This window comes from Barbus barbus (genome assembly GCF_936440315.1).
Source record: "Barbus barbus genome assembly, chromosome: 3".
NCBI lineage: Eukaryota > Metazoa > Chordata > Actinopteri > Cypriniformes > Cyprinidae > Barbus > Barbus barbus.
Genome location: NC_136731.1, coordinates 37578826 through 37605990, shown reverse-complemented (window position 1 = coordinate 37605990; position 27165 = coordinate 37578826). Strand labels below are relative to the sequence as shown.

General features: G+C 37.0%; 3 protein-coding genes across 4 annotated transcripts in view; all 3 read right to left on the bottom strand.

Moving 5' to 3' along the window:
* Positions 1-54: 54 nt before the first annotated feature.
* LOC306847980 (uncharacterized protein) lies at positions 55-4644 on the bottom strand. The gene is made up of 3 exons (XM_079382261.1): positions 4368-4644; positions 689-2566; positions 55-433 (listed from the first exon to the last, which is right to left on the bottom strand). The coding sequence occupies exons 1-2, from the start codon at positions 4555-4557 to the stop codon at positions 1737-1739; spliced, it is 1020 nt and encodes a 339-aa protein (XP_079238387.1). The 5' UTR covers positions 4558-4644; the 3' UTR covers positions 55-433; positions 689-1736.
* A 6839-nt stretch (positions 4645-11483) lies between these two features.
* Positions 11484-20761, bottom strand: LOC306847294 (uncharacterized protein). The gene is made up of 5 exons (XM_079381158.1): positions 20492-20761; positions 18438-18786; positions 15865-16157; positions 15469-15601; positions 11484-14661 (listed from the first exon to the last, which is right to left on the bottom strand). Exons 2-5 carry the CDS (start codon positions 18700-18702, stop codon positions 14645-14647), a joined length of 708 nt encoding a protein of 235 aa, XP_079237284.1. The 5' UTR covers positions 18703-18786; positions 20492-20761; the 3' UTR covers positions 11484-14644.
* A 1040-nt stretch (positions 20762-21801) lies between these two features.
* The window catches only part of LOC306851710 (major vault protein-like), a 19097-nt gene continuing 13733 nt past the window's right edge, over positions 21802-27165 (bottom strand). For both annotated transcript variants that reach the window (XM_079388150.1, XM_079388151.1), the window contains exons 10-17: positions 26160-26395; positions 25543-25740; positions 25275-25419; positions 24240-24451; positions 22985-23101; positions 22768-22894; positions 22493-22681; positions 21802-22332 (exon numbers count right to left, since the gene is read on the bottom strand). In XM_079388150.1, coding sequence (XP_079244276.1) covers positions 22207-22332; positions 22493-22681; positions 22768-22894; positions 22985-23101; positions 24240-24451; positions 25275-25419; positions 25543-25740; positions 26160-26395 — 1350 coding nt within the window. In that variant the 3' untranslated portion in view covers positions 21802-22206. The remainder of the gene's footprint in view (positions 22333-22492; positions 22682-22767; positions 22895-22984; positions 23102-24239; positions 24452-25274; positions 25420-25542; positions 25741-26159; positions 26396-27165) is intronic.

The window sequence follows — 27165 nt, the reverse complement described above, 5'->3', positions numbered from 1 at the left end:
AAATACTACAGAGCAGCTGAACAAGAGCAAACTGAGAGGAAGTCCAAACAAAATGGTAGTAAAAGTTGTTTATATGCAAGGATAAACGTGGTAGTATCGAGAAAAAGAAGATTTGGGTGGAGATCAGGGGCCAGTTGCATAAACTTTGCCACCATGTTAAGACTGAACTAGTTTGACCAACAGTCTTACTTTTTCCAAATAATACCAAATCTACCTTTTCATAACTGAATTTAAAAAGTTATCATCAGTCTTGAAGAAAGAAAAATAGATTAACTTTTTAAGACTAGTCTAAACAGTTTGCAACCGGCCCCAGGAACCACAACAGCTAGTAGACTAATGGTAACAAATACTGTCATTACATATTTTCTTTTTTAAATACATTTACATATCACAAAAAATATAGTGTTTTGTATTTAAGTAGTTTAGATAACTCCTTAGAAAGCTCCTCAGGTTACCTTACAATTAATAATTAAGACATGTAAAGTTCTTTAGTCAAAATTTCATATTTTTTGGGGAGAATATTCCTTCCAAACATTCACAGCTCCTGCTAAAATGAGTCAAGTATACAATTTTACATGAAATTTACATTAGCTGAACATTTGCCTAAATTAGACGTGAAAAGATAGAACCTGGGAGAATGCCGGGGTCTACTACACAGGAACAGAAAGACAAGAAAATTAAGATTAACAATATAAAAACATACAAAGCAAGAATGCTAAATGCAGTATATGTGGCAAATAAATACCTAGAAGTTTATAGAAGATTTATGGAATAATTATCAGTGTTAGTCACAGAATCAATATAAATGAATTTAACCACAGTGGTAGTAACTGGTGATTCAGTGATTGAACTGAAGGTTTTAGATAAATAATATATGCTAAATGACAAGGTTGTAAAATATTTCCAAGGTAAGGCAAAATTGAGCATACCTAGGCATGCATATTACACACACGCATACATACAGTAACTTCACAATTTCCAGATAAACATTTTCCTCAGATACAGACGATTACTGATGTCAAATTAAACTGAATCTAGTTTATTCAAGCGTTTGTTTTTACATACGACAAAGTTCCTCATTCGACAGTCATAAGATATATCTTCTCAAATTACATGATTTTCTTCAGACAATTTTGCTGTTTAAGTACATTTTACTGTTCAGTCAACCACACTGATTCATATCCTAATGTACTGCTTTAGATTTAACTCGTCCTCTGTAATTCCCACAGTCACCAAAAACCTGCAATTTTCAAATTGTAATGTGTAGGCCGAAAAAAAAAAAAAAAATTAATAAAACAAGTAATGAAAGTCATTCCTTCCTATAGTGAATATACATTTGTATAGTTATGCAATGCCTAAAACACATTTCATTGGCTAGATACTGCTCTCTGTGGAGTATTTATAATATTAAAACATCAGTCTTGAAGTACGGTGGGTCATGGTACTCAGTATGGAACACAACGTGATCTTCCTCAAAAGGGCAAAAGTTCATTCTCATGATGTTTTTTGTCTTACTGGCGACATTTGTGCACACATACGGCCTGAAAAGGTCATAGAAATGTTGGTCAAACAGCATATCGGTGTTCTGTATTTTTCTGTAACATGGAAGCTTCTAATATACTTGATAAAACAATAAATATCCCAATATATCCAATGAAAAAAAATCTAATTTCAGCTCTCTATCACAACAACAGGTTCTTTCGAGGTTTGCCCGCAGCGATCTGGCAACAAAGTGGTCAGTCGACGGGCAGCTGTTGATCTTCCAGCCCGTGTGATGTCGATTCTTCGTTGAAACTCCGGCATGTGCGCTCATGTCTCCTCATGTTCCCGCTCTGGCTGAAGGTCTTTGAGCACCAGTTGCAGCGGTAAGGCCGTTCTCCGGTGTGTGTGCGCATATGCATCCGAAGGTAGTCAAACTTTGAGAAGTTTCTGCCGCACCAGTGACAGATGAAGGATCTTTCATGTAATTTCTTGTGCAGTTGCAGCTTTGCCAAGTCCTTTAACTGCCTTCCACATTTGTTACACTTATACGGCTCTTCATGATCGTGATCTTTTGCGGATGCTCTCCTGGGCATGGTGTATCGTGTGCGAAGGCGCTCCTTTCTCTGCGGTCTCCTCAACAGGGTTGAAGCATCACTGGCTGTTCTCATCTGGTGGGCGGGTTCTGAGTCTTGACACGGACCCGCGTGGGCAGGGGTGGTAGTAACTGAAGACGTTATTGTGATGATGGTGTCCTCGGGCTCAATCTTGACCCTCGGTGTTGCCACAGTGGGCGCGTTCCTGTTCCATGTCTCATCTGTACTCGAGCTGTCAAACTGAGGGAAGAGCCGTTGTTCACCTGCAGATGAGACATCTTTTTTATGCCCTAGCTCTCTATCTTCTGCCTCTGTCTTACAAATTGAAATGACATCTAGTATGCGTGGCTTCAGTTCACTAGATGAATCCTGACTCTGGGCATCGCCCTCTGTTTGCTGATCTTCTGGGTCTTCTGATTCAGCTGGGGACCCATATCCACATGCTGGTAATTCTGTGGGTGGGGCTTCATCAGGAGGGACATAGTGGACTCCTGTATGGTGAAAGCATGAATATGGCATTCATTTACTTATTTGCATTATTAGTAGCAGTACTGGTCATTTTATTCATCAAATGCATACAAATGTAAGTATGACAGTTTTAAGGATGTCATAAGGATGTACAGAGTGACCTTTCTGGGCGTGCGACCAAGTATTTGTAATGGCTGAATGTTTATCTCATTGAAACCTGTTTGACAGTCTGTTTGGTGTCAGAGTTAAGTGCGTTATTGAGGAATCACATTTCACATTACGTGCATTACTCACAGCAGCCATTTAAGCAAGGCATTGTTCGGTTCATTAAGAAGATAATAATTTCTGTGTCGTCATCATATTTTAATTACTTGCATGAACAAAAAATTTATTTAAGAGCAAAAGTTTTCTCCATTGTTCCCAAATTTTATCCATTAATTTCACTAAAAATTAAACTATTATTTGAATATTTATATAAAACTATTATTTGAAATTGAACAGAATTTATTTTAGTAGACTCAAATTGAATTTTGATTATTATAGTTATAAAGTGTGTAGAAATCAAAGATATGAGGTGTGGCCTAAAGTTTGGGATCAGTAAGATTTTAAAAAATGTTCTCTCTTATATTCACTAAGGCTAGCGTTATTTGATCAAAGTACAGCAAAAACAGGAATGTTGTGATGCATTATTACCATTTAATATAAGTGTCCTATATTTAAAAATGTCATTTATTCCTGTGATGCCTCCGGTCTTCAGTGTCACATGATCTTTCAGAAATCATTCTTATACACCGATTTGGTGCTCAAGGAATATTCCTTATTATCATCAATGGTAGGGTTGCTTAATATTTTTTATATAATTAAGTTTTTTAAACATTCTTTGAATAAAGTTTTTTTTAAACAGAAATCTTCTGTAACATTATAAATGTCTACTGTCTACTTTTGTTCAATTATTGCAACCTTACTGAATAAAAGTACAATAAAAGAATCAAATTAACATTAAAAATACAACAATATTTTTATTACATATTACTGAAATCCTAAACTTAAGTTATATTTAGGATTTCAGTAATACGTAATAAAACTGTTATGAAAGCTTGACCAATCCACCACAATCATTAATTGGTTGTTTTTACTCAAAGCATTTATATATATATATATATATATATATATATATATATATATATATATATATATATATATATATATTTGGATTTGATAAAGTTGCTTAATGTCAATTTGAATGCAAGTAAAAAATTTGAACTTTTGTAATTCTTTAGAACCTTATATTATATAATGTTCTAAATGATTACAAACGTTCTAAATTTATATTTCTAAGTTTTGCAATTATTTTGCATATATTATACAAGGTTCTAAAGGATTGCAAAAGTTCTAAATTTGTACTTGCATTCAAATTGACATTACGCAACTTTATCAAATCCAAATATATATAAATGCTTTGAGTAAAAATAGCCAATTAACGATTGTGGCGAACTGGTCAAGCTTTCATACACCAATCCCATCTTTCCTTCTCTTGTGGCCCTGCGGCTGTAGCCACCTTCCTCTCTCCATCTTTCTGAATGTAAAAGAGTTATTACCTTTTTTACAATGAATCGAATATCCATTCAACAAGCTATGTTAAAATTCTGATATTGTAATTGCTGGATATGACGGGAAAGGACAAGACCAGTGATGTGAGACAGAAACTTAGTGAACAAAATGCCATCGACCTTGATTTCTACTATTAAATTGAAGTTTAAAGAAAACGCAATGCACCTTCAACTGACCCAAACAGCGTCTGTGTGTGTTTAAGTGTGAATTCACCGTTTAAATGTGCCTGATTCTTGCTCAGCGCATCCCTGAGCTGTTGTTTCAGCCTCGCGTTTTCTGACCGTGTTTGGGCTGCTTCCTTTTGATAGTCCTTCACCGTCGCTTCCACCTCCACCCAAATATCACGAATGACAATTGACATCCGCTTCATCAGGTTAGAATGTAACTTATGTAGTCTTGACATTTTCACGAAGTATAAAACGAAAACAAATCCGACGAGCCGCGAATAAAAGCAACTCTCCACACTTGCTTATTCTCCTCTTGTTTTAATGGCTGTTCGCAGACTCTAGATGCGTCTCACTGCCACCTACTGTACTGTATGAACATTTACATAAAGCGACTTACAAATGAGGACAATGGAAGCAATCAAAATCAACAAAAGAGCAATGATATGCAAGTGCTATAACAAGTCTCAGTTGGCTTAATGCAGTACAGTAGCAAGGGTTTTTTAAAGGCAGCGGCTATTTGCAGCGATAAATCCTATTTACACTGTGCATATAGCAACAGATACTATTTACACTGTGCATATAGCAATAGATACTATTTACACTGTGCATATAGCAATATATACTATTTACACTGTGCATATTGCAATAGATACTATTTACACTGTGCATATTGCAATAGATACTATTTACACTATGCATATAGCAATAGATACTATTTACACTGTGCATATGGCAATATATACTATTTAAACTAAGTGTAAATAGCATATTTTCTAAGATAGAGATGCTATTTGCACTAACTGAATATAGCAGCATTTTTTAACTATATGCTATTTAAACAGTGCAAGTAGCTATGTTAAAATAGCAAGATTTTCTGCTATTTTTAACAGTGCAAATTATAGTTTTAATTCAAATTATTAAATGGATGCCACAAGCCCTCCTTACACCCTACCCAATACTTTATTTTCAACTTTTTTATTATTTCCTTAATTTTTATTGCAAATAAATGCTTTTCCGATGCGATATGGCATTTGAAAAGGGAGAAAAAAGTTTGGCAAAAGGTGGGTTCAAACTCGGGTCGATCGCGTGCCTTACCATCTAATCCACTGAAGGACTTTTTTCAGTCTTGACTATCCTAATCACACACTGGTGGGCGGAGTTGGTGTAAATAGCCTCTGCCAACAAAGCGGGCTATATGCACTTAGTGTAAATAAACACTCCGTTTTTTAAATTGTATAATAAAAAGAAAAAAAACAGATAGAATACAAAAAGATTAGAAAAGCTAGTGTTAGTTTTTGTTTTTAAGAAAACAAGCAGTTAGTAAATGAATAGAGTGCAAGTCTAAAGGGACAAGTATTTTTTTTTTTAAATAGAATTAGAATAGAGAGTGTCGAGGGTCGAATGGAAGAGATGTGTTTTTAGCTGATTCTTGAAGATGGCTAAGGACTCGGCTGCTCAGATTGAGTTGGGCAGGTCATTCCACCAGGAGGGAACAGTTAAAGTAAGAGTCCGTGAAAGTGATTTTGTGCCTCTTTGGGATGGCACAATAAAGCGACGTTCACTTGCAGAACGCAAGCTTCTAGATGAGGGCACATAAGTCTGAAGTAATGAATTTAGGTAAAGGGGTGCAGAGCCAGGCGTAGTTTTGTAGGCAAACATTAATGCCTTGAACATGTATTATTTACTGGAAATCTATGCATGTAATTATTCACTGTATTGTTTTGAGGTATTTGTAGGTTCAGTCAGGTTCTTGCAGATGACTGGACATCATCAGGAGGTCATGAGACAGGTCTATTACAGCGTTACCTAGCAACAAAATTAAACCATCATAGATATGGTTAGCTAACTGTATACAATTTCCACAGCTGACTGACATTTTGGGTGAGTTTATGTCTATAAAGTTAGATTTGAGCCGGTGTTAATGCTCATCTCACAGGCTTTGTCATTATTCTGAATCTGAATTATTTTGCATTCCTTTTTTAATTGATGTTTAAAACTGGACAATGCATATGAACAAGTAACGATATTCAGAGAAATTATTTTAGTAGCTTTTCACGTTGTACTCTGGAGACTATAATCACTCAAGTCAATTTCGGACGGTCAGTCTTAGTCAGAAACCGGAATAACAACAATCATTAATAAGCCCCTTAAATAATAAATCTTAAATGTATGTATTTATGTAAACATTTGTATTCCCTTTACATGTTACTCAAAGAGGAGTAAATACTGCAAACACATTTTGGCTTGGTGGTGTTTTAGACGAGCATAGGAAGGAGCTGTAGTGTGATATGTTTGGCAGCGACCAATGCAGTCCTATTCAATCTTATAAAACTGCTCTAAACTGCATATTTAATTTTGGGTTGAATGTTTCAAGGTTGCGAAACTTAACTAAGAATTTGGATACAATTATATCTGAGCAGTTTACACTCTAAACTTTCATGAGCCTGGAATATTCCTATTTAGTTAAACCTTAGATAAACACAGTAGTTTAAGTCCTGTTACAGACAACCTTCATCTGTCTCAGAGGAACTGAGCTTTCCGTCTATTAAATGGCTTAGCCTTTAATCACAAGACGGATAATTGTACTGCAGGTAATCACATCTTTCCATCTCAGGTATTAATTAAGTTCTGAGCACAGTTGCCCTTATCTAAAGCATGTCTACTGTTGTAAGCCAGTGAAAGAGTTATGCAGCCTGGCACACGATGGCAGACAGTCTGTGTCCTTTTTGTATTATTTCATGCTCAAACATAATGGAGATGCAAATAATGAAGATAGGTAAAAAATAATAATAAAAGGATTTACATTTAATAATATTTATATATATTATATATATATATACAGTGCCCTCCATAAGTATTGGAACAGTAAAGACAAAATTGCTCTGTTGGCTGTGGAGTATGTACAAATATGATTAAAAGATGAATATTAGACAAAACTGCAGAATGTCACATTTTATTATTGGGTGATTCAACACATAGATGTTTTACCAGCTAAGAAGTTCAGCACTTTTAGAGTTTCATCCCTCGATCTGATGTGAACATAAGTATTGGAGCGGTTGCCTCACAGGTCTTTCTAAGTGATCAGCTGTGTCCTGTTGCATTAATTCTTCAGATATTAAAAGCAGGGAATGTGTCGTATCAGTTATATACTTCTGTATTCTGAATCTTGCATTCGATGATGACACACACAAACCAGGATGAAGATGAGGGAGCTGACTTTGAGAGAAAAGCAAGCAATTTGGATGCTAAAAGAAAAGAGGAAGTCAATTAGAGCTCTAGCAAAAACAAAGGGCATGGAGAAATCAAGAGTTTGGAAACCACCAGCAACCAACAACGACCTGATCGGCTGAGAAAACAACAGTAGTTGATGACAGAGAAATCATAAAAGCTGTGAAAATGAATCCTAAAAGACGTGTCTCTAAAATCACCAACAACTTCCAGAAAGTTGTACTATCCTCAGGAGACTTTGACACAGAATTACAAACCTCTGACCAGCACCAAAAATAGAAAGGCAAGATTAGATTTTGCAAAAAAGCACAAAGGTGAGCCAGAAGAGTTTTGGAACCGTGTTTATGGACCGATGAGACAAAGACAAACCTTTATCTAAGTGATGGGAAAGCAAAAATGTGGAGAAAAAAGGGAACTGCAAATGATCCCAAGCATACAGCCTCATCTGTAAAGCATGGTGGAGGTGGTGTCATGGCATGGGCATGCATGGCTGCCTCTGGAACAGGCCTCTCAACTTTACTGATGACTAAATGTATGATGACAGCAGCAGAATGAATTTAGAAGGGTACAAAACCATCTTGCCTACCAATATTCAAGAAAATGCCACCAGATTCATTGGGAAGTGCTTCATATTGCATCAGGACAATGACCCAAAACACCCTGCCAGTTCAGTCAAGGAATTTATAAGAGCAAAGAAATGCAAAGTCTTAGATTGCCCAAGTCAATCTCCAGATTTAAATCCGATTGAACATGAATTTCAGCAGCTGGAGAGGAGAGTAAAGGCAGAAACTCCCCAAAACAAGCAACAATTGGGATTGGCTGCATTAAAGGCTGGGAAAAGCATTTCAAAGGATGAGACCAAGAGTCTGGTGATGTCTATGGGTCACAGACTCACTGCTGTGATTGTGCGGAAGGGATCTGCAACTAAATAATAGCTTTTAATCTTTTATATCTGCCTTATGTTCAACTGTCCCAATACTTATGCTCACGTCAATGAGTGGGATGAACTCTAAAAGTGCTGTTCTTTTTATTTGGTAAAACATCTATGTGTTGAAACGGCTAATAATAAAATGTGACATTCTGTAGTTTTGTATCATATTAATTTTTTAATCATATTTGCAAATGTCTGGACTCCACAGCCAACAGAGCAATTTTGTCCTTACTGTTCCAATACTTTTGGAAGGGACTGTATATATATATATATATATATATATATATATATATATATATATATATATATATATATATGTGTGTGTGTGTATGTATAATTTTATGTTATTCATAAATTTTTTGTCACTAAATTTCATTTTACAATTACACATCTGACCTCAAAGAGGTTGTTTGCATGCAACATCATAGTTTAAATGGTTTTTAATGACCTGTCCACTGTAATGAACATGCATCTGAAGGTTTAATGTGAGATCAATGTCTGTATATTACTCCCACCCTCACTGAGTTCTCAACTGCTATTACCATCACAGTCAAACAAGAACCTAATGCTAGCCAGGCAGACAAAGATACAACCTCTCCCACTTAGATCAGATTTAGCAATCATGTTATTTGATTAAATTGTGTAATTAAATCCAACAAGATTAAGTGTGCACTCCGTCTTGTCGTCTCCACTATACTTCTGGTCTGTTTTCTTAGTGACATTTAACCTTTACCGCACTCTCTCAATCTGTTCAGTGCATATATAAGAACATATTTGGAAGTTAGGAATTGTGCATTGGCTAAATTCAGATGAAATGTTAATTTAAGCTTATTCATTAGCCACAGGGATCCATTTAGCAAATCTTTTATGTGTAGGCAAGAGGTTGGTGTCAGGAAAGTTTTTCAAGGTTGTTGAAAAGCCTTGTGTTCACCACTAATTTGACCAAAAATACAGTACAGATAGTAATGTTGTGAAATATTATTACTATTTAAGTACGTAACATTTTTCTATATGATTATTTTTTTAAATGTAATTTATTCCTGTGATGGTCATTACTCCAGTCTTCAGTGTTACAGGATTCTTCAGAACTCAGTCTGAAACTGATTATTATCAGAAAACAGTTGTGCTGTTTAATCATTTTTTTAAATATTTTCTAGCATTATAAATGCCTTTAATGTCACTTCTGATCAATTTAGTGTATAACTGCTGAATAAAAATATTTTTTTTTTCTCCAAAACAATTCTTACCGACCCCAAACTTAGGTAATGAATTTCATGCAATATAATACAAATTAGACAAGATGTGAATAGAATAATAAAAACAAGCCTACATGTAATATGCGAATCGGACCTACGTATAAAAATAGGCAACACATAAATAAAGTTACCCCATTACTGCTACTTCATCCATCTAACTTTCCAATTGCATTTAGGATGACTTGAGTTATTTGTCTAGTTTATCTCCCTTGAACCACCTTCTATGAACCCTTTTTAGTAAAAACTGAAGGATCCATCTTCAAAAATAATGTTTCAGCTATAATTGTTGCAGTCAGAAGTCTTTCTCTCTGTCGTGTCCGGCCCACCCTCCCTGGCAGCATTATCATTCACTTTTCAACATATTACTTAATTATGCTCACTATATTAAATTAACATCCTTATATAATCATATGCCAAGCATTCTGGCTAAAACAACATGTCCTTATACATTTTTAGTGTCTATGCCATTTCTCTTTTCTCTTTTCGATCGGCCCCTCCTCTTCCCGTCTGTTGCACAAAAATATCCCATTTTCACTGTCTCCATTTCAAAGCCTCAACTTTAAACCAGTCTGTCTCTGCAGCTGCCATTAACCTGACTCGCTCACACTTTCTCTCGCCGTCTCCACTCCTCCAGAGTCTTTTAATAATGCATGCTGCTAAAAAATTCAAATGAGATAGATTGTTTAAACACACCAGTGAAGTCTGAGCGCACGCTCTCATTTTCCCTATCCTGCTGCACCCCGGTCCCTCACTGTCCTCCTCGCCTACCAACCGTTGCCCTGGAAACTGTAACATCCTGGAGACATGTGCAGTATTGAGGGAGCAAGGAAACAGCGGAGAGGGTGTGTCCTGTGAGGAATGAATAAACAATATACAAGGGCTTTTCCCACATGAAATAGCTAACCCTGGGTCATTCTGAACCCTGGATAAACAGATGGGTTATCTTGCTTGATACTTTACACAGGGTTAACATTTAATGTGTATTCATACACTGTTATTTCACACTGTAAAAACATGGGTTACTATTGTATATTTGCGGTGTCAGTGTCATTGATTGGAGTCACATAAATGATATATTATCCATTAAAAATGGCAAAATTTGAGTAAAAAGTTGAGTAGTTTGCATCACTGGATATTACTGTTGGTTGTTTAACATTTCTATAGTAAAACAGCTGTCAAATATTGACACTTTATTGCTACTTTCATCTTACCTTGCTCTTTTTCGATGTTAAAACTGTGAACAATGGACCTCGATTACTTTAATTTGATTGGCCATCTCAATCATTTTGACCCTGGCAGCTGAGGCATACACCAGCCTAAAAATGTAACTATTAAAGTTAAAATAGACCTTAATTACGTGCAGCAGAACAGTGGAAGAATTTAAAATGTTGGGGGAGACAGTTTGGCCATTTTTAATTTCTAGCTCCCCTCAATTTCTAAGATGGTTTCAGCCCTGGTTGTAAAATTCCATCTTCACTCTGTATAAGATGGCACCACAATGTGGGTTAACACCACAAAAGCAGCGCTAAGCCTTCTCTGGAGCAGGGTTTTATAACCCAGGTAAAAAGCAGTGCTCACCCCGCTTCTAAATTACAAGTGTGAACTCTACCTTTACCCAGGTTAAAAGCAGGATTAGAACGACAATAACCCAGGGTTAAAAGTGTGAAAAGCCCTTATCTGAGACCTAGCGGCTGGCACACAAAGCCTCAAATGTGTTTATAATGACAGAGAACGAACACACAGGAGTGGCATAATGAGAGACCGTTTATTCACTGGACTCAATGACGCATAATCGGTACAGAAGGATCAATACCGCAAGATCTATCAAACGCTTCGGTTCAGATACAGTGTACATAACATATTGTTGTTCCAAAGCAATTCATTAAGGCATGCACAGGCAGATCTGCATTAAATCAGGATTATATTAGCCACAAGAGTTATCACAATGCCTCTCAAATCATTTCATGAAAAGTCTTGACTAGCACAGGTGCTTTCACCAAAATGCAGTTGAATTTGTAAGGGAATGTTTAATAAACACAAAAACAGAATTTATCTTCACATCAATAAATAGATACTTTGAACAGCAGGTAGAACTTGTAACCCAGAGAATTGACTCGGCTGGTGTCTCTGAAACATTTCTTTATAGAATTGCTCTGTGCAGCATAGGCAATCTGTAATCGGTGTGTAAACACGCTTGTAAGGTCAAAGTTTCAGCAAAGCACAAACGGCATACAAAACAAATGGCCGCGGACTTACTGTACGCTGAGAGGGCCAATTTCAAAACACATACCAATAAAAATACTCAAGAATGATAAAATTTGTGAAAGCACTGCAGTGTTAACAGTCAAGATTTGCATTACGAACACTGTTCATGTCCATCGAAGAGATTCAGATTACCAGACACGAATGGAAGCGGTACAAATATGTACAGACACATATATACATACATACGTATATACAAGCATGAATTCGTAAGCAGGTTAAATATAAATATAGCTGAGCAGACCAATTCAAGAGAACAAAAGTCAAGCTGGCATTCACTGACTGCACGCGGGTGGATCAAATGTGCATGCTACGCTAATTCATATTTGAGCGGTGGGGATGTAGAGCAGTCACAAACTCAAATGTATCAAAAAGACCATTGTAGCCCCATCCGTTTATGCAAGCCTCTCACCCTCTCATCACCCAACCTGAGTCAGCATGCTCACATTCACACTGTTTGTGGTACAGAATATGTTGTGCTAGATACAGAACACTTACAAAGTGCTACACAGCAAAGGTTTTGCCTTGTAAAAAAATAGGAATACTTGATTTCAGTGAGTTAACAAGTGCCCCATCGCCATCAAAAAGCTGTAAACATCAATGAAACAGAGTCACTTTCTGCATGCAAGAGACCTGAAGCCATGAAAATGAGGGATTTGTAATTTTATCTGTAAAAGAACTCCATATGTAGAGATGCACAATAAGATCCCGATCTTTTAAATATACAGTTTGGTAGTATTTAAATTTATGTTTTATCAACATAAATCTGGATATTCTGCATACTCATTTCCTCTGTTTTTACATTTAATTATCAGTCTGTAGCATTTAAATTGATCTACATGGCAATATTGGATACTCTTTGGTTGATATTATATATTTGCCATTTCCTCTTTTTTAAAATTTAATTTATCAGTTGTCATATTTAAATGTATCAGTCTATTTTTTCATTTTTAGGCTTATATTGGATTTGTAAATGCGCATTCTGATTTCCTCTATTTTTACATTTAGATTACCTTTGTCCTCTCATTCATCTTTAAACACATGAATAATTCAATAACACTGTGAAACGTAATCTTTAAAAAAGTTCATTTTAAGCACTTTTTTTCAAGCCTAAATTACATTTTTAGCGGTTTCAATCTTTTTATAGACAAAATAGTATACATTTTTAATATAAGCCATTTGTCGGCTATCTGCCATAATAAGAGAACAATTAATGGCTTATCAGTATGGGCTACAATTTTAATATAAGTACATCCCTACATATATGCTTTCTTAAAAATGCATCAATGCTCTCATTTCCTGTTTCAGTCACAAACATGCCCTCCTAAGCTGGAGTCTTGGCAGAGTCTGAATTTTGGCACAGTCGGTGTGGCCTGACCAGGAATGATTCAGATATGATTCTGTTGAGCAACACAAATGATTCCACCAAACAAACAGTTTGTAGCTGTGTAAAATGATTCGTCATGGTCAAAACGTCCTAGTGTTTCTGCTGAACATGTCTGATTCTATTGTAAACATGGTATAAAAACATGACTGTTTGTATCATACTGCTAAAACATAATACTAAATTAATGGTCTGCTTGCTGTTTTCCTTGAAGGATATGGCTGAGCATAGCTGTGAGGAAGAGGGGAGGGCATGTTGGTGAGCGTTACGATATTGGCTTCCTCACGCTCACACACACGCAAGCAGCCAATCAGAGGCAGCTCAGATCCCTCTCAACGCTACTGCATTCCCTACATCTCGCCATCTCTGAGGTATCTTACTGCCCCCCTCCTCTCCTCCTCTATCCTTCTCTCTCCATCCTTCCATCTGTGTGAAACAAAAGACTGCGGCTAGGTCTCGATCCCTCCCACTTTCTCCTCACCTCTCCCTCCTTCTCTATCTGTAGGATTCTCTGATACATCTTTCCTTGTTTATGTGTGATAACCTCATCTTAATATCTGTACATTGTGAGAGAGAAAGAGAGAGAGGCTCCTGTGCTGTTCTTCCACATCGTTTCAATCCTTCGAGACAAAATCAGCGTGTTTAAACGCTGGGTGCAGCTTATCCCTTCATCAAAGGAAAAAAGAAAGCCTAGACAACAGTGTCTAGAGCAGCTCTTAAGGTAATCGGACTCATCTGTGGATGGATGCCAACTCGGAAGCCATTTGCTGTTTTATATAATCGATTACATTTTAATCTGAGCTTTTCTTGATGGATTCACACTTCTGAACAGGGATACTAAAATCAGCTTGTGCATAAAAAAATCTAATCTTTGTCGATCCCCTCTCATTCTTTTCCTCCCTCACATCCTCAAGGGGTGCATGACAAATGAAATGAGATCATGTGTGTGGCCTCCTCACTGGCATCATCTCAAACGACGAGTCCCTTGTTGAAAAAAAACAAAACAAAAAACATGCATGCCTTGCTGCTTCGCTCATGATTCCAGGCTTTCGAGGAGCTGAAGAGTCCATGTTGTTTTTGATTGGTCTGGCACGATACAAGATAAATGTAACATCCAGCTTCAGAGTCTTCAGATAGAGTACAAAACAACTGAAAAAGCATTCAGATGTAGAGAGATGAATGACACATGGAAGAAGAAAATGGTCATCATGGATTGGTTGTTGGCTGTGAATTTGACTTCACCCTGAGTGTCGTGACGGCCATCAGGTCTTAAGTATTACTGAAAGAGAAGAAGAGGTGTTGAAAGAATGAAGCAAAGTGAATTACAAACAAAACACCTACTTCAAAAATGAACACCTAAGCTTTTTGTGTCTACAACGTTTGGGGTCAGTAAGATGTTTTGGTAATAAATTAATGATTTTATTCAGAAAGGATTAATTATATTGATCAAAAGTGACAGTAAAGACATTTAGAATAAATAAATGCTGTCCTGTAGAACTTTCTGTTCATTACAGAATCCTGAAAAGACACAGTTTCCACAAAAATATTAATCAGCTCAACTGCTTTCAGTTACATTGATAATAATTACATTTATAATAGTAAGAAATGTTTCTTGAGCAGCAAAGCAGCATATTAGAATGATTTCTGAAGGATCATGTGACACTGAAGACTGATGTAATGATGCTTGCCATGTTAAAATATATAAAAATAAAAAACGGTTATTATATATTGTAATAATATTTTACATTAGTACTATTTTTAACTACATTTTTGATCAAATAAATGCAGCCTTGTATAAGAGACTTCTTTCAGAAACATAAAAAAATTTTACCGACCCAAACTTTGAAATGGTGCATGTCACATTCCAGATCCTGAACTGACAAAAAATTAGATCTTAATCTAACCTTTAAAATATAATATCAGATCCATTAGTTACAGGCCAAAGATTGATCTCACCTGTAATCAGATCTAATTCAAATCCTGACCGTGAGCTAAAGCTTCAACTTGACATTGACGTAAATCACAAAGTCAGCTCTAAGCTTGCATTCAATTTCACATGCTCTGGCCTCATGGGAAGGATACTCACCACCCCAGTTGATGACGATAGTAATAATAATGATGACAATCCCACCCACCAATGACACGATGGACAGGATTTTTGCATTCTGGCCAAGACGACGTGCACCATCCATATTGCCCTGCTGCAGACTGTTTCGAGACTGAGAGTAGAAAGAGAAGTTGAATGAAGAGGAGGAAAAATCTACATAAAGAACAACTCATTCCATTATCACCCGAAGGAATTATGCCAAATACAGTTTCTTGGCTGGTAAGAAATGTTTTCAATTGAACCTCTAAAGGCAAAGAAGTTACTTTCGTACACTGCGTAGCATAATTCTTGCATACACAAGTGAAATCGCAGTCCCTCCTTACTCGACAGAAACTGTACCCAGCAATCCCACCCCATGAACACACAAGCACACACCATGACTGAGAAGGTCAAGCCGACGATGTTAATGGGCCAGACAGGGCAGAGGCAGGCCAGAATCGCCCAAATGAGATAATCGTTGGGTTTGGATCCGTCTCCAACATCGGTGGCTGCGCTGGGCTGTCGGGTGAGTGACGGTCGAGGTGACCCCATGTGACTCACTGACCCGGAGCGGCTGCTCAGCCTGGCTCGCCCGTTTGCGTGCACATGGTTGGGCTTAGCATGCTGCTGACGAGGAGGAGAAACAGCGCTTGGAGACCTTTCGATAGGACCAGGGCAAACACCATTACCTGTAGTGATGCGAAAGAGAGAAACACATGAGGCCTGCATTTCAGAGTGTCTGTTTTTAAAAGAAGCGATTCTTTTGTTTGTTTCTAAACTAAATGCACTGATATCTCCTGCTCAGGCTTTACTGGCAGAGGGGAACTGCATCTGACTCATCTACTTGTTGAGAAAAACAGACAAGAAAGACAGCGGGGGATGGTACAAATGCTGAGAAGAAAAGGGAGTGAAAGCAGAGCGAGGTTGTAAATCATTTTGTATCAGTCTGGCTCCTGGTCTAAGATTAGCACTCAAAGAATTTGAGAAAAAAGAGATAATTTTTCTTGTAAGGACAGAAGGAGCAGCTTGTACATCACTGTTGGACTATAAGGTGATTATTAAAGACCCCATGCCTTGACAAGTGCTGTTTTCTTTCCTTTATTAATGCACTGTAATTCAAAAGTTAGTATGATTAATTAAAAAGCAAATGAATGGTTTCATTCATTAATGATGCACTGAATTATTAAAAGCTGACATTAAAGAGATCATTTATATAATAGAAAAAAATAGAACTTTCTATTCATCAATGAAATTTTGGGAAAAAAAATGTTTTCATGTTTTCCACAAAAGTATTACCTTTGTTCAACATTGATAATGATAAGAAATATTTCTTAAGCAAATCAGCATATTAGACTGAATTCTGAAGGATCATGTGACACTGGAGACTGAAGTAATGATGCTGAAATCACAGAAATAAATTACATTTTCAGATATGTGACCATGGACCACAAAACCAGTCATAAGGTTTAAATTTTTGAAAATCAGAATCAGAATAAGAATGAGCTTTATTGGCCAAGTATGTTTACACATACAAGGAATTTGTTGTAGTGACAGAAGCTCCAGAGTGCAACAGAAAGACAGTAACAGGACAGGACACAGATAATAAAGAATAATACAAATATCCAAATTGGCAATGTACAAAACAGCAAAAACACAATATATAATATAGACAACTATGTATGTTCAGGTCAAGTATGTGCAAATTAGAAATGGAAAATAAAAATAATATAAGTGAGTGTGGTGAATGGATAGTGTATTATAGTTGTGTGTTCCACATTTATTGTTGAGTGTTCATGAGATGGATTGGCTGAGGGAAGAAACTGTTCCTGTGTCTGGTCGTTCTGGTGCTCAGAGCTCTGTAACGTCGACCAGATGGTAACAGGTCAAAGAGGGAGTGTGCTGTATGTGAGGGGTTTTTACATAATGGGAGTTTTACATAATCTGAACGCTGAATAAATAAGCTTTCCATTGATGTATGGTTTGTCAGGATCGGACAATATTTGACCAAGATAAAACTTTTTGAAAACCTGGAATCTGAAGGTGCAAAACAATCTAAATATTGAGAAAATTGCCTTTAAAGTTGTCCAAATGAAGTCCTCAGCAATGCTAAGTTTTGTATATATCTAAGTTTTGATATATTTTTTTTGGAAATTTACAAAATATCTTTATGGAACATCTTTATTTAATATCCTAATGATTTTTGGCATAAATTATTTTTATAATTTTGACCCATACAATATATTGTTGGCTATTGCTACAAATATACCTGTGCTACTTAACACTGGTTTTGTGGTCCAGTGTCACATATATTAAGACAGAAAACATTTAATAATAGTTATTAACAGTTATTCAATTGTAGTAATATATCACAATATTAATGTTTTACTGTATTTTTGATCAAATAATTGCAGCAATGGTAGACATAAGAGACTTCTTTCAAAAACGTAAAAAAAAAAAAAATCTCAGCGCAAAATTTTGAAAAGTGCTGTAAGTTTCCTATTGAAACAGGAAGCAGGGGGTGTCATATCAAAGGGCTACAAGATTTGCTAATTAATATTGCTAGTCAGAGACAAGTGGTATTAGGGGAAGTGCTGTCTAATATATATATATATATATATATATATATATATATATATATATATATATATATATATATGCCTGTGAGTGCAAGATAATGTCACGATTCTAATAAATTTGAATCTACTAAAAGTCAATTTTGTAAGCTTTTAGGTGTACGCTAGCATACAGATGGCCTCAAAGCTAGCAGACATGGACTTAATGCCACAAAACTCTCATTTTGATGCCATGGGGTCTGATGACAGGTGATATGCGCAGGTCCTTACATTTAGGATCTACTACCCTAAATGTAAAAATTAAAATTAATTTAGATTGAAAAACATTCTATAAACTATTTAATAAACAAACAAAGTAAAATGCATGACTAAAATAATTTTTAAATAGTTATTTACTTGTTTCCATATTCTCGTCGATGACTGTCAGGTGATCTCTGGGTGGGGCATCCTGAGAGGGGGCGGGGTTTTCAGCAGGGGTAGGTGTTGTGGTGGGGGGTGGATCTTGTTGCTCGGTCTTGACTGGCTGTGAGGTGTTGCCGGTGAGGTGCGACTCTGTACCTGGTTGCTGACTGGTCTCTTGCTCTGATTGTTGCTGTTGCTGTTCTTCCTCCACTGCACCGGGAGCAGCAGTGGGAATGCTGGCCTCAGCATTCGCATCCATTCTCAAGATGTTTATGACAACTGATGTGTGGCAAAATCAAGCTTATATGTCCGTATAAATTTAGGGTTTCTGATTGGTTGAGAACTGTTGGGTAAAAATCAATAAAAATATTTAAGACATTATATAAATTGTACAATGCCTATTCACAAGCGTTTATATTATGAAGCCAATAATTTACACTACCATTCAGTCTTGTGTGTATATGTGTATATATATATAATTTCTTAAAACTAAATTATTACTTTTTTAGCAAAGATGATCAAAAGTGACACTAAAGATGTTTCTAATTTATATAGTTACAACGATTTATTTTAAAAATGCTGTTCTTTTAAACTTTATATTCATCAAAGAATCCTGACAAATGTATCATGGTTTCCATTTTCCATTTTATTTGAAAATATATCAGACCCCAAACTTATCTTAAAATCACATTCTATAAATTGTACTATGCAGTTACACTTTACACATGAACATGTATAAATGTGTAACAAATTGCTGAACTACTCTTCTTACTAGTACTTGAGCTTTTTTGTAAAACCTAACTTGTCCCTTTATCTACCTGTTTAAAGGTGAAGTAATTTTTACATCAAATAGAATTGAAGAAAAATGGTCTGTTTTCAAACCAGCTTCCCAAAAACACTACCCCTGTGTACCTCTGGTTTGAAAAACAGATAGTCATGCCCCAAACACTGAACAAAAAAGCTAGTATTTAAAACATACATAGCAATGTTTTGATTGTGCTACAGAGCCGCAGTGTCCACACTTTTTGAGGAAATCAAATGGCTGAATTATTGTTGCTGAAACAGGAGAAACCAAAATAAAATCTACATTAAGTTGCTATCACTTGGAGATAATAATATGTAAACAAATTCACTATACTTTATCTGTTCTTTACTCCATAATTTACCAAGGTATGGTAAATCATTTTGTCAAGTGAGGTGTAACCAAAGATGTTGTTTTTTTCAACATCTCAGTCTGCACCTGTTCACCTGCCTGCATTTAATCTCCCTCAGAGCAGGAATCTCTCCTGAGACCCTGCAGGGACAAAAATGAAACATAAAGACCACAGCCTTGTTTGTGTGCGATCCTCATCCGCCTCATCGTACAGATCTGAAAGATGACAGATTTTTGTGGGAGAGCTGCAGCCATCAAAAGGACTAGACTGCCCAAAACTACACAACATGTTGATGCTGTGTATGGTCTTTAAAACAAGCTGTCACACCCAAGATCTCAGAAAAACACCTATTCAATGTAAAATGAACCCTAATCGTATTCAGATAGAAACAAAGTAATATACTCATTACGCTGTACTGAGCCTTAGATATAGCCTATACACCAACATCTATGAGAAAACAAAGAGCATCAACTGACACACCCATATCTGCAACTATAAAACATTTTATGATTTATGACAATATATACTAACTGAACACTGCTCCATGTCACTTTTAACATAACCCTCAAATCAATTGAATAAGCAATCAATCTCACATCAATGGCTTTTCCCTTTCATCTGTCTCACTCTTTGAAATTCAAAGAGATACCTGTCTAGAGATGTTAGCACACAACAGACACAGTCACACACTGGGTCCTCTACGCCTGCCAAATGGCTATATCATAATTCAGTGAGAATAATGGAGCAGTGCATGCACATATATACATACAGAAAACAGCAGTAAGAAAAGAGACACACCCACAGCACCCGAGCCACGGCTGATGCACTGATGCGAGGACCGAAATGATGGTAATAAACCAGAGGAGCATGCATGCAGATCGAAAGTGAACTCACCTTAGTCTAATGCAAAATGACAGCAAAAATCATTAGGATATTTCTCATTTTGAATTTAAATAAACAGTAGCACATCGAAGTTCATGTGGTGCCACAGAATTAAGAATGAAAATAAAGAATGTCTTTATCCTGTCATATACTAGTGTATCAGTGTAAAAACGTGAGGTGATCTGTCGGCATATGATCCACTGCGTTTATGACTCTGTTCTCCCTCACTGCCTGAACCTGTGCGCGTGCTCCGCGTTTCTCTTTTTTGGTGGTTTCTCGTAGAGAGAAAGCTCTGGGTAGTGTTAAGGCTTTTGATTCAGTGACTCGAATCTTTTGAGTCGGTTGAATAAAACGATTCATTCGCGTGATTCATCCAGTGTTCCTTTTTGCTTGGTTCCATCAGGCACCAGTGGGTGTGTGGCATTTAAGGTTAATTCTTGCACAGTAGATGAAAAACAGAGGGAATCGATCTGCTCTGATGTCTTTTAGTAGAGAAAATGATTGTGTTGTTTAAACAATGCTTTAATATTAGCATTGCTTTAATATCCCTTGCAATGTCGCACCTGCAGGCGTAACAATGTGCAAAGATCAAATAAGTATCAAATATATGTAAAAGGCCATAAAACTGTAAAGTCTCACCAAAGCTGACAGATGCGCACACAAGGCCATCCATCACATTTATTGAACCCGCAGAAGTGTTGTGAGCTCAACTTTCATGCCTATTCATGAACGATTTCATTGCATGTCACGTTACAAATTAACTACTTCTAAGTGGTGAAGTAATTTATATTTATCTTCTCTCTAATTTGATAAAGATTTTGCAAAGACTGAACACGTATGGGTAATCTGTCTAAAATATAACATTGTAAGTAGAAGATTAAACAAGAGAGTAAAATGAATAAAAACACTACATATATGTAGCCACATATCTAAATTACAAGCATTCAAAACCTGAGTTTATTAACAAATGTTTATTATGTTAATATTTCTTGGGCTTTACTTTGCCTTTCTGATTTGTGTCCATCTTGGATACACCTAGACTATATTTACCTACCTACAATTTTAATCATTTTTTTCCCTTCAGGTTTTACTATCCTTGTGGGGACACACAATGTAGCATAAACAAGTACACACACACACACACTTTGAGTACTCTGACTGGATGTCCAGCCCCAGGACATGTTTATGTTGTTGTATGAATCTGTGGTTCCAAGCAGTTGCTCTACACCACAGGGCTTGGCACACAGTTGATGACTGATAGATAGCATCGAAACTATAAATAGTCTAACTATAATTTTATGAAATGAAATAAATGAAGAGCGCTGATGAGCAATGCAAACTATTTTATTTGATATTTGACATATTATTGGACACTAAATGTTGTTGTATTGCTGTAAAAAGCAAAGCTCAGTAAAGAAACGTATATTCTAGAAAGCTTTTTTGGTTGAACTGAATTATTTAAGGCACCATAGGCACATTTCAGCTTGACACGTAAACTAAAAGTCTATGAAATGTATACGTGTTAGTAAAGCAAAAACATATCTATTACAATGAACTGAGTGTTAGTTCAACTAAGACAGCAAAGGTACCACTAATACTGCACTTACAGGGCTTTCCTGTAATAGCTATTAGGAATGAAAACAATAACACAGTACAGCATCACAGTTTTATTTATGCATATAAAGTGGTATAAGGCCTCTTAACCTCTGTCTCTCTTATTTTTTTATTTATTCATCCTGTCCTTTGCCCTGCAGAGCCCCCAGAAGGCCATTGGCAGTAGTAAAGAGATTAATGGGAGAGGAGCCATCTGTAATAAGAGTAGACTTCAGACCCAAAGACTGCAGGAGCTTCACCTGGAAGAAAACATGGTACATGTCAGACCAATTATTTTATTATGTTATTTATCCCACTGACAAAATATTAAAACGACAGAATCTACATCCATCCATAAAACATTTGTGATGCAAAGCCACAACAGAAAGAAGTTAATTTGCTATCCCAATGCTGACTTACTTGTAGTTCGGGCCCGGCTCGGGCCATTTCCTTCAGGGTTTCTGTGCCCATGTTCTCCATCAACTGCTTGAAGCGCAGGCTCTCGATTTCTGCCAGTTTCTGCCGCTTCTGTATCTCCAGTTGGTCCATCTCCTTCTTGTAAATCAGCTCCTGCTCACGCGCCTTACACAGACGGGCCAGCTCAGCGTCCTGACACACAGAGGAGAGGAAAATGGTCAAATTATAACAGGCTAAGAATAAAAAAAATGAGAACTAGCAAAGTCTGGATGACATACGGCTTCGATTTTCTGAGCCTCTGCTTTGAGTTTGGCCTCTTCCACCGCTGCCTCTCCCTGTATACGAGCCGCCTCAGCTTTAGATTGTGCCTCAGCCTTCGCCGCTCCTGTACTCTCCACTGCAGCACTGAGAAACACACACACTGATTATTGACCATGAAAACATTAAACGTGCAGACAAACTTTAGCATAGCATTGGCCCTTGCAGTGAACTTACCTCTGAGCCTCCAGCTCTAACAGCTCCTTCCTGGCTTTCTCTGCCTCGGCCTGGTCTGTGATCTTCTGCCTCTCCAGGCGACCCCGAGCCTCCTGCTCCAGACGCTCTGCCTCGTGTCTGAAAGAAGGAAAATCAGTGTAAATGAGCATGACAAACAAATACATAGGAAAAATAGGGAAAGCTGGTAGAATAACAGAAGTTTGAGTCTTCTTTAAAAGGTACACTGTGTAATTTTTGGCACTCTAGCAGTTAATAAATGAAACTGTATGTGTCTTGCAAAAGAACATTTGAAGTTACATAGTGTGCCTTTAAATAAAACATCAGAGGAAACCATTGTTTATGAAAATTGAGAGATTCAGAGAGACTTAGAAAAAATACCCATCAAGCTTTTTACTATCGCTGACACTTTACCCCCTAGTGGCAGTCGCACAGAACTTTCAAATTCTTTATGAAGGAACAGCTACCCTCCACTTATTCACCAGGGAAAATTAATAAATAATGAATTTAGAAATATGTATCCACACAAAAAACAATGACTGTCAATACATCTGAAAAACACATAGGTGGTTTTCTAGGGCTAATTAGTATAAATAATTAAGACACACACACATTTAAATATGCATATAAAATACAAACACATTAAATAGAATACAATCAGAAAACAACAAACTAATCTTAATTTGTTCTCTGAGGAAACAAATAAGATTTAAGAACCGATATAAAACTGGCTAATGAAGGAGCAGACCTCACATTTAAAGGCAGGCTGGGTGCTACAAAAGAGAAGGACCGACCACCCTTAAATTTACTTTAAATTTAGCTTAAATTTCATAACCATCCATCTTACAGAAACTGTCATATTTGACATTTTAGTGCAAAAATACTGGTAATTCTGACTATGGTTCTCACTAATCTAATAGTTCTGATTAGAAAAGCTAAAAGGTTTAAATATTCCAATGCAAAAAATTCTGCAAACGCATTTGATTGTAACATTACGCAGCTCCTGCACTACTCTTATTGGAAATTAATCTGGAAATGAGTCTGTTGTTTGTTGGAGAAAGTGAAAAGATATCTTAAATGTACAATAATGTTGAGTTCTGTAAAATTAGAAATGAAGAATTTAACGATTTTAATTTAAATTATACTTCAATTATATGTAAATTAAAGAATTTAAATGTTTACATGTAATGTTTAAATAATTGATTTAAAGAAAAAAACTAACTATAAAAGACAGTAAGATGAAGTGTTTGGTTTGTACCGTGCAGTAGCCTCCTGTGAATTGGTGGTGATTTCGATGGCTAGTTGCACACTCTTCTGTAGGGCGTCACGGGTGCGCTGGTCCACCGGCTCTACAGACTGAATGTCCACGCTGCTGATAACTAACCCGTTCTGATTAAAGCGCAGGCTGGACCGCACCGCAAGCTTCTCATCAAAACCAAAGACAGCCGAACAGATGATCCTGATGGAGTTCTGAAAAAGGAATGGATGCAAAGACATAAGACGAACAAGCCTGATCACATCCTTGAATTGACGTCTTTATGCTGATTTCTTTGCTTTTAGGGGCTTAAGCATGCATTGAAAATGAACAAATCAAGAGAAACACAACATAAAAGCTTTACAGTAAATAACAAGTGCAGCTGCAATATTTAAGAAATTTTCAAAACTTTTCAAAGCAATTTGTAAGACATGGACCCACAGGTCAAATATAGAAAAATACAACAATATACATTACTATTCTCAAGCTTGGGGTGGGTAAGAATTTTAAAGTTTTTGAAATAAGTATTATATGCTCACCTGCATTTCTTTAACCAGTAAAAACGGTAATATTGTGAATTATTATTACAATTTAAAATAACTGTTTGCTATATTAAATCTAGTTCATTCCAGTGATGGGAAAACTGAATTTTCAGCATCAATAACTCTAGTCTTCTGATTTGCTGCTAAAGAGATATTTCTTCTATATATTTCTCATGAATGTTGTAACAGCTAAATATTTTTGTGGAAACCTTGATACATTTTCTCAGGATTTTTTAAAGAAGAGAAACGTCAAAAGAACAGCATTTAATTGAAGCAGATTTTTTTTGTGTAACTTTAGACATTAACATTGCATCCTTACTAAATAAATGTGCTGTATTAATTCATTAAAAAAAATACATATCTTACTGACCCCGAAATTTTGAAAAGTAGTGCAAAGTTTAACTTTAATTGCCACACTTACAATCATGGCCAAAAGCCAGAGCACTAAACAAAGAGCGGTATCAGAGCAATAAAACTCTAAAGGAGTGTCACATACCTTGTGGAAATCATCAAACTGCACTGAGGCCACCGCTCCTCTGATTCTGGAAGCGATGGCTTTGCACGCGTCACCCACAAAGTCTGGCACAGAGAACAGAGCCGTAGCCTTGGCCGCTTCAGTGGGCTGTTTGATATCAAAGTGCCTGACACAGAGGGAAAGAAAGTGAGCTCACTCCTCTGATCAGACTATTGTTTATTTGCACTTGATTTTTACTCCTGGAGACGTTTTCTAATAAGGCTTAAGAGCACACACAGACACAACGTACCAGTTGTAAGAGAGCTGCAGCTGCAAGCGAGCGTGATCGGCCGTCTCGATGGTGATGATGTCCGTGCAAAAGTCTGGGCCAAGCAGGAGACAAATGGTTTTGATGACATTAGGACGTTTGGGTTTGTCTCCGGAAAGGGAAAGCACTGTAAACTGTTCATCAGGACCCAGCATCACCATTTCAGGGCCAAACACCACCCTGTGAGAGAAACAGAATGAGAAAGAGAATGGCCAAGCTGATTTAGAATGTCCAAATGATGAAATCCGAGTTCTAATTTAAGTTTTTAACTTGTAAATGTAACAATTATCTACACAAATAAATTAATTAATTAACTAAAACAAATAAGTAATAAAAAAATAAAAACGTATAATCATATGACCGTCGCTCAAACAAGTATCAATGGGGTGGTGATGGCGCAGTGGATAAGACACATGCCTTTGGTGTGAGAGACCCGGGTTCGAATCCACTGTGAGACACCGATGTGTCCCTGAGCAAGACACTTAACCCCCTAGTTGCTCCAGAGGCGTGCGACCTCTGACATATATAGCAATTGTAAGTCGCTTTGGATAAAAGCGTCAGCTAAATGAATAAATGTAAATGTAAGTATCACTACGTACCTGGCCCTCTTCTCTCTGTAGTCGTACACCTGCAGGGCTGCATTGTGTGGGACACGATAAGACACCACTCTGGTTTTATCTCTCTCAGCTTGAGCAAAGTTTCTTCCTCGATCCGAGCGGTCAGCTAGCGGGTCAAGGGATTGAGACAGGAAAGTCTCCACATTGGCTGGAAGCTCTTTCTCCCACAGTTCCTCATCATGCGTTAGCATGTAGGTCTGGCCAATCACAGCACGCACCTGAACAACAGACGTAAGGTCAGCTGGGATATAAAGCACTTTAATTTCATTGTGTTGTTTGTGAGGTTTTAGCGTTTACACTTGAGCTACTTCCGGCTTTGCTACTGTTCGGACGCTCTTGCTTATTGCTCTCCGCTTTGCTCCCTATTTTTGCATTTTTCTCATATCTCTCCAAGATTTTAACTTTAACTTCAGCAGATCAGCACAGTGCTCAGACAACACATTTTTTTTGGGGAAACTTAAGACTTTCTCCCAGCAGTTTACATTCCAGAGACGGAAAAACACAGCTGTCTACATTCAAACAGACTAGAGAAAATGCCTCTCGTGGAATCTACTTGCTGCATGAACTGCCACAAACTTCTACAAAGGATTGCGGTTCTTGAAACAAAGTTACTTACTGGACTTCCAAAACAGGCGGAACACACAGCAGACGGTCATCACGGACCCCCTCAGCATACAGCTGGTGAGTCCTCTGAATCTCAAAAGTTTATACAAAGTGTAGAGGAAAAAGCCGAAACAGATCGACAGACAAATCGATGGCACAAACAGGGAGCGAGACCCAAAGGCAATCGAGACATCAGATTATCACGAGTATCTCGTATTGCTGCTGTAGCATCCTCTACCCCAGATACGGCTATGACAAGACTTGTAAACACTGGCATTCTACCACCCCCTATACATCTTGAGAACAGATTTGAAGCATTAATGAATGTGGGTGAGAAATCTGCAAATGTGACTAAACACGGATCGAATCAGCCAGCAGCTAACAT

Excerpts from the sequence above, each read along its gene's own strand:
- LOC306847980 (XM_079382261.1), bottom strand. The coding sequence starts at position 4,557 with ATGTCAAGACTACATAAGTTACATTCTAACCTGATGAAGCGGATGTCA. Across the intron at positions 2,567-4,367 it reads GAATCAGGCACATTTAAACG|GAGTCCACTATGTCCCTCCT; the intron begins GTGAATTCACAC and ends TTCACCATACAG.
- LOC306847294 (XM_079381158.1), bottom strand. The coding sequence starts at position 18,702 with ATGGATGCGAATGCTGAGGCCAGCATTCCCACTGCTGCTCCCGGTGCA. Across the intron at positions 16,158-18,437 it reads CGACGAGAATATGGAAACAA|GTAATGGTGTTTGCCCTGGT; the intron begins GTAAATAACTAT and ends GCATCACTACAG. Across the intron at positions 15,602-15,864 it reads GCTTGACCTTCTCAGTCATG|TCTCGAAACAGTCTGCAGCA; the intron begins GTGTGTGCTTGT and ends TTCTACTCTCAG.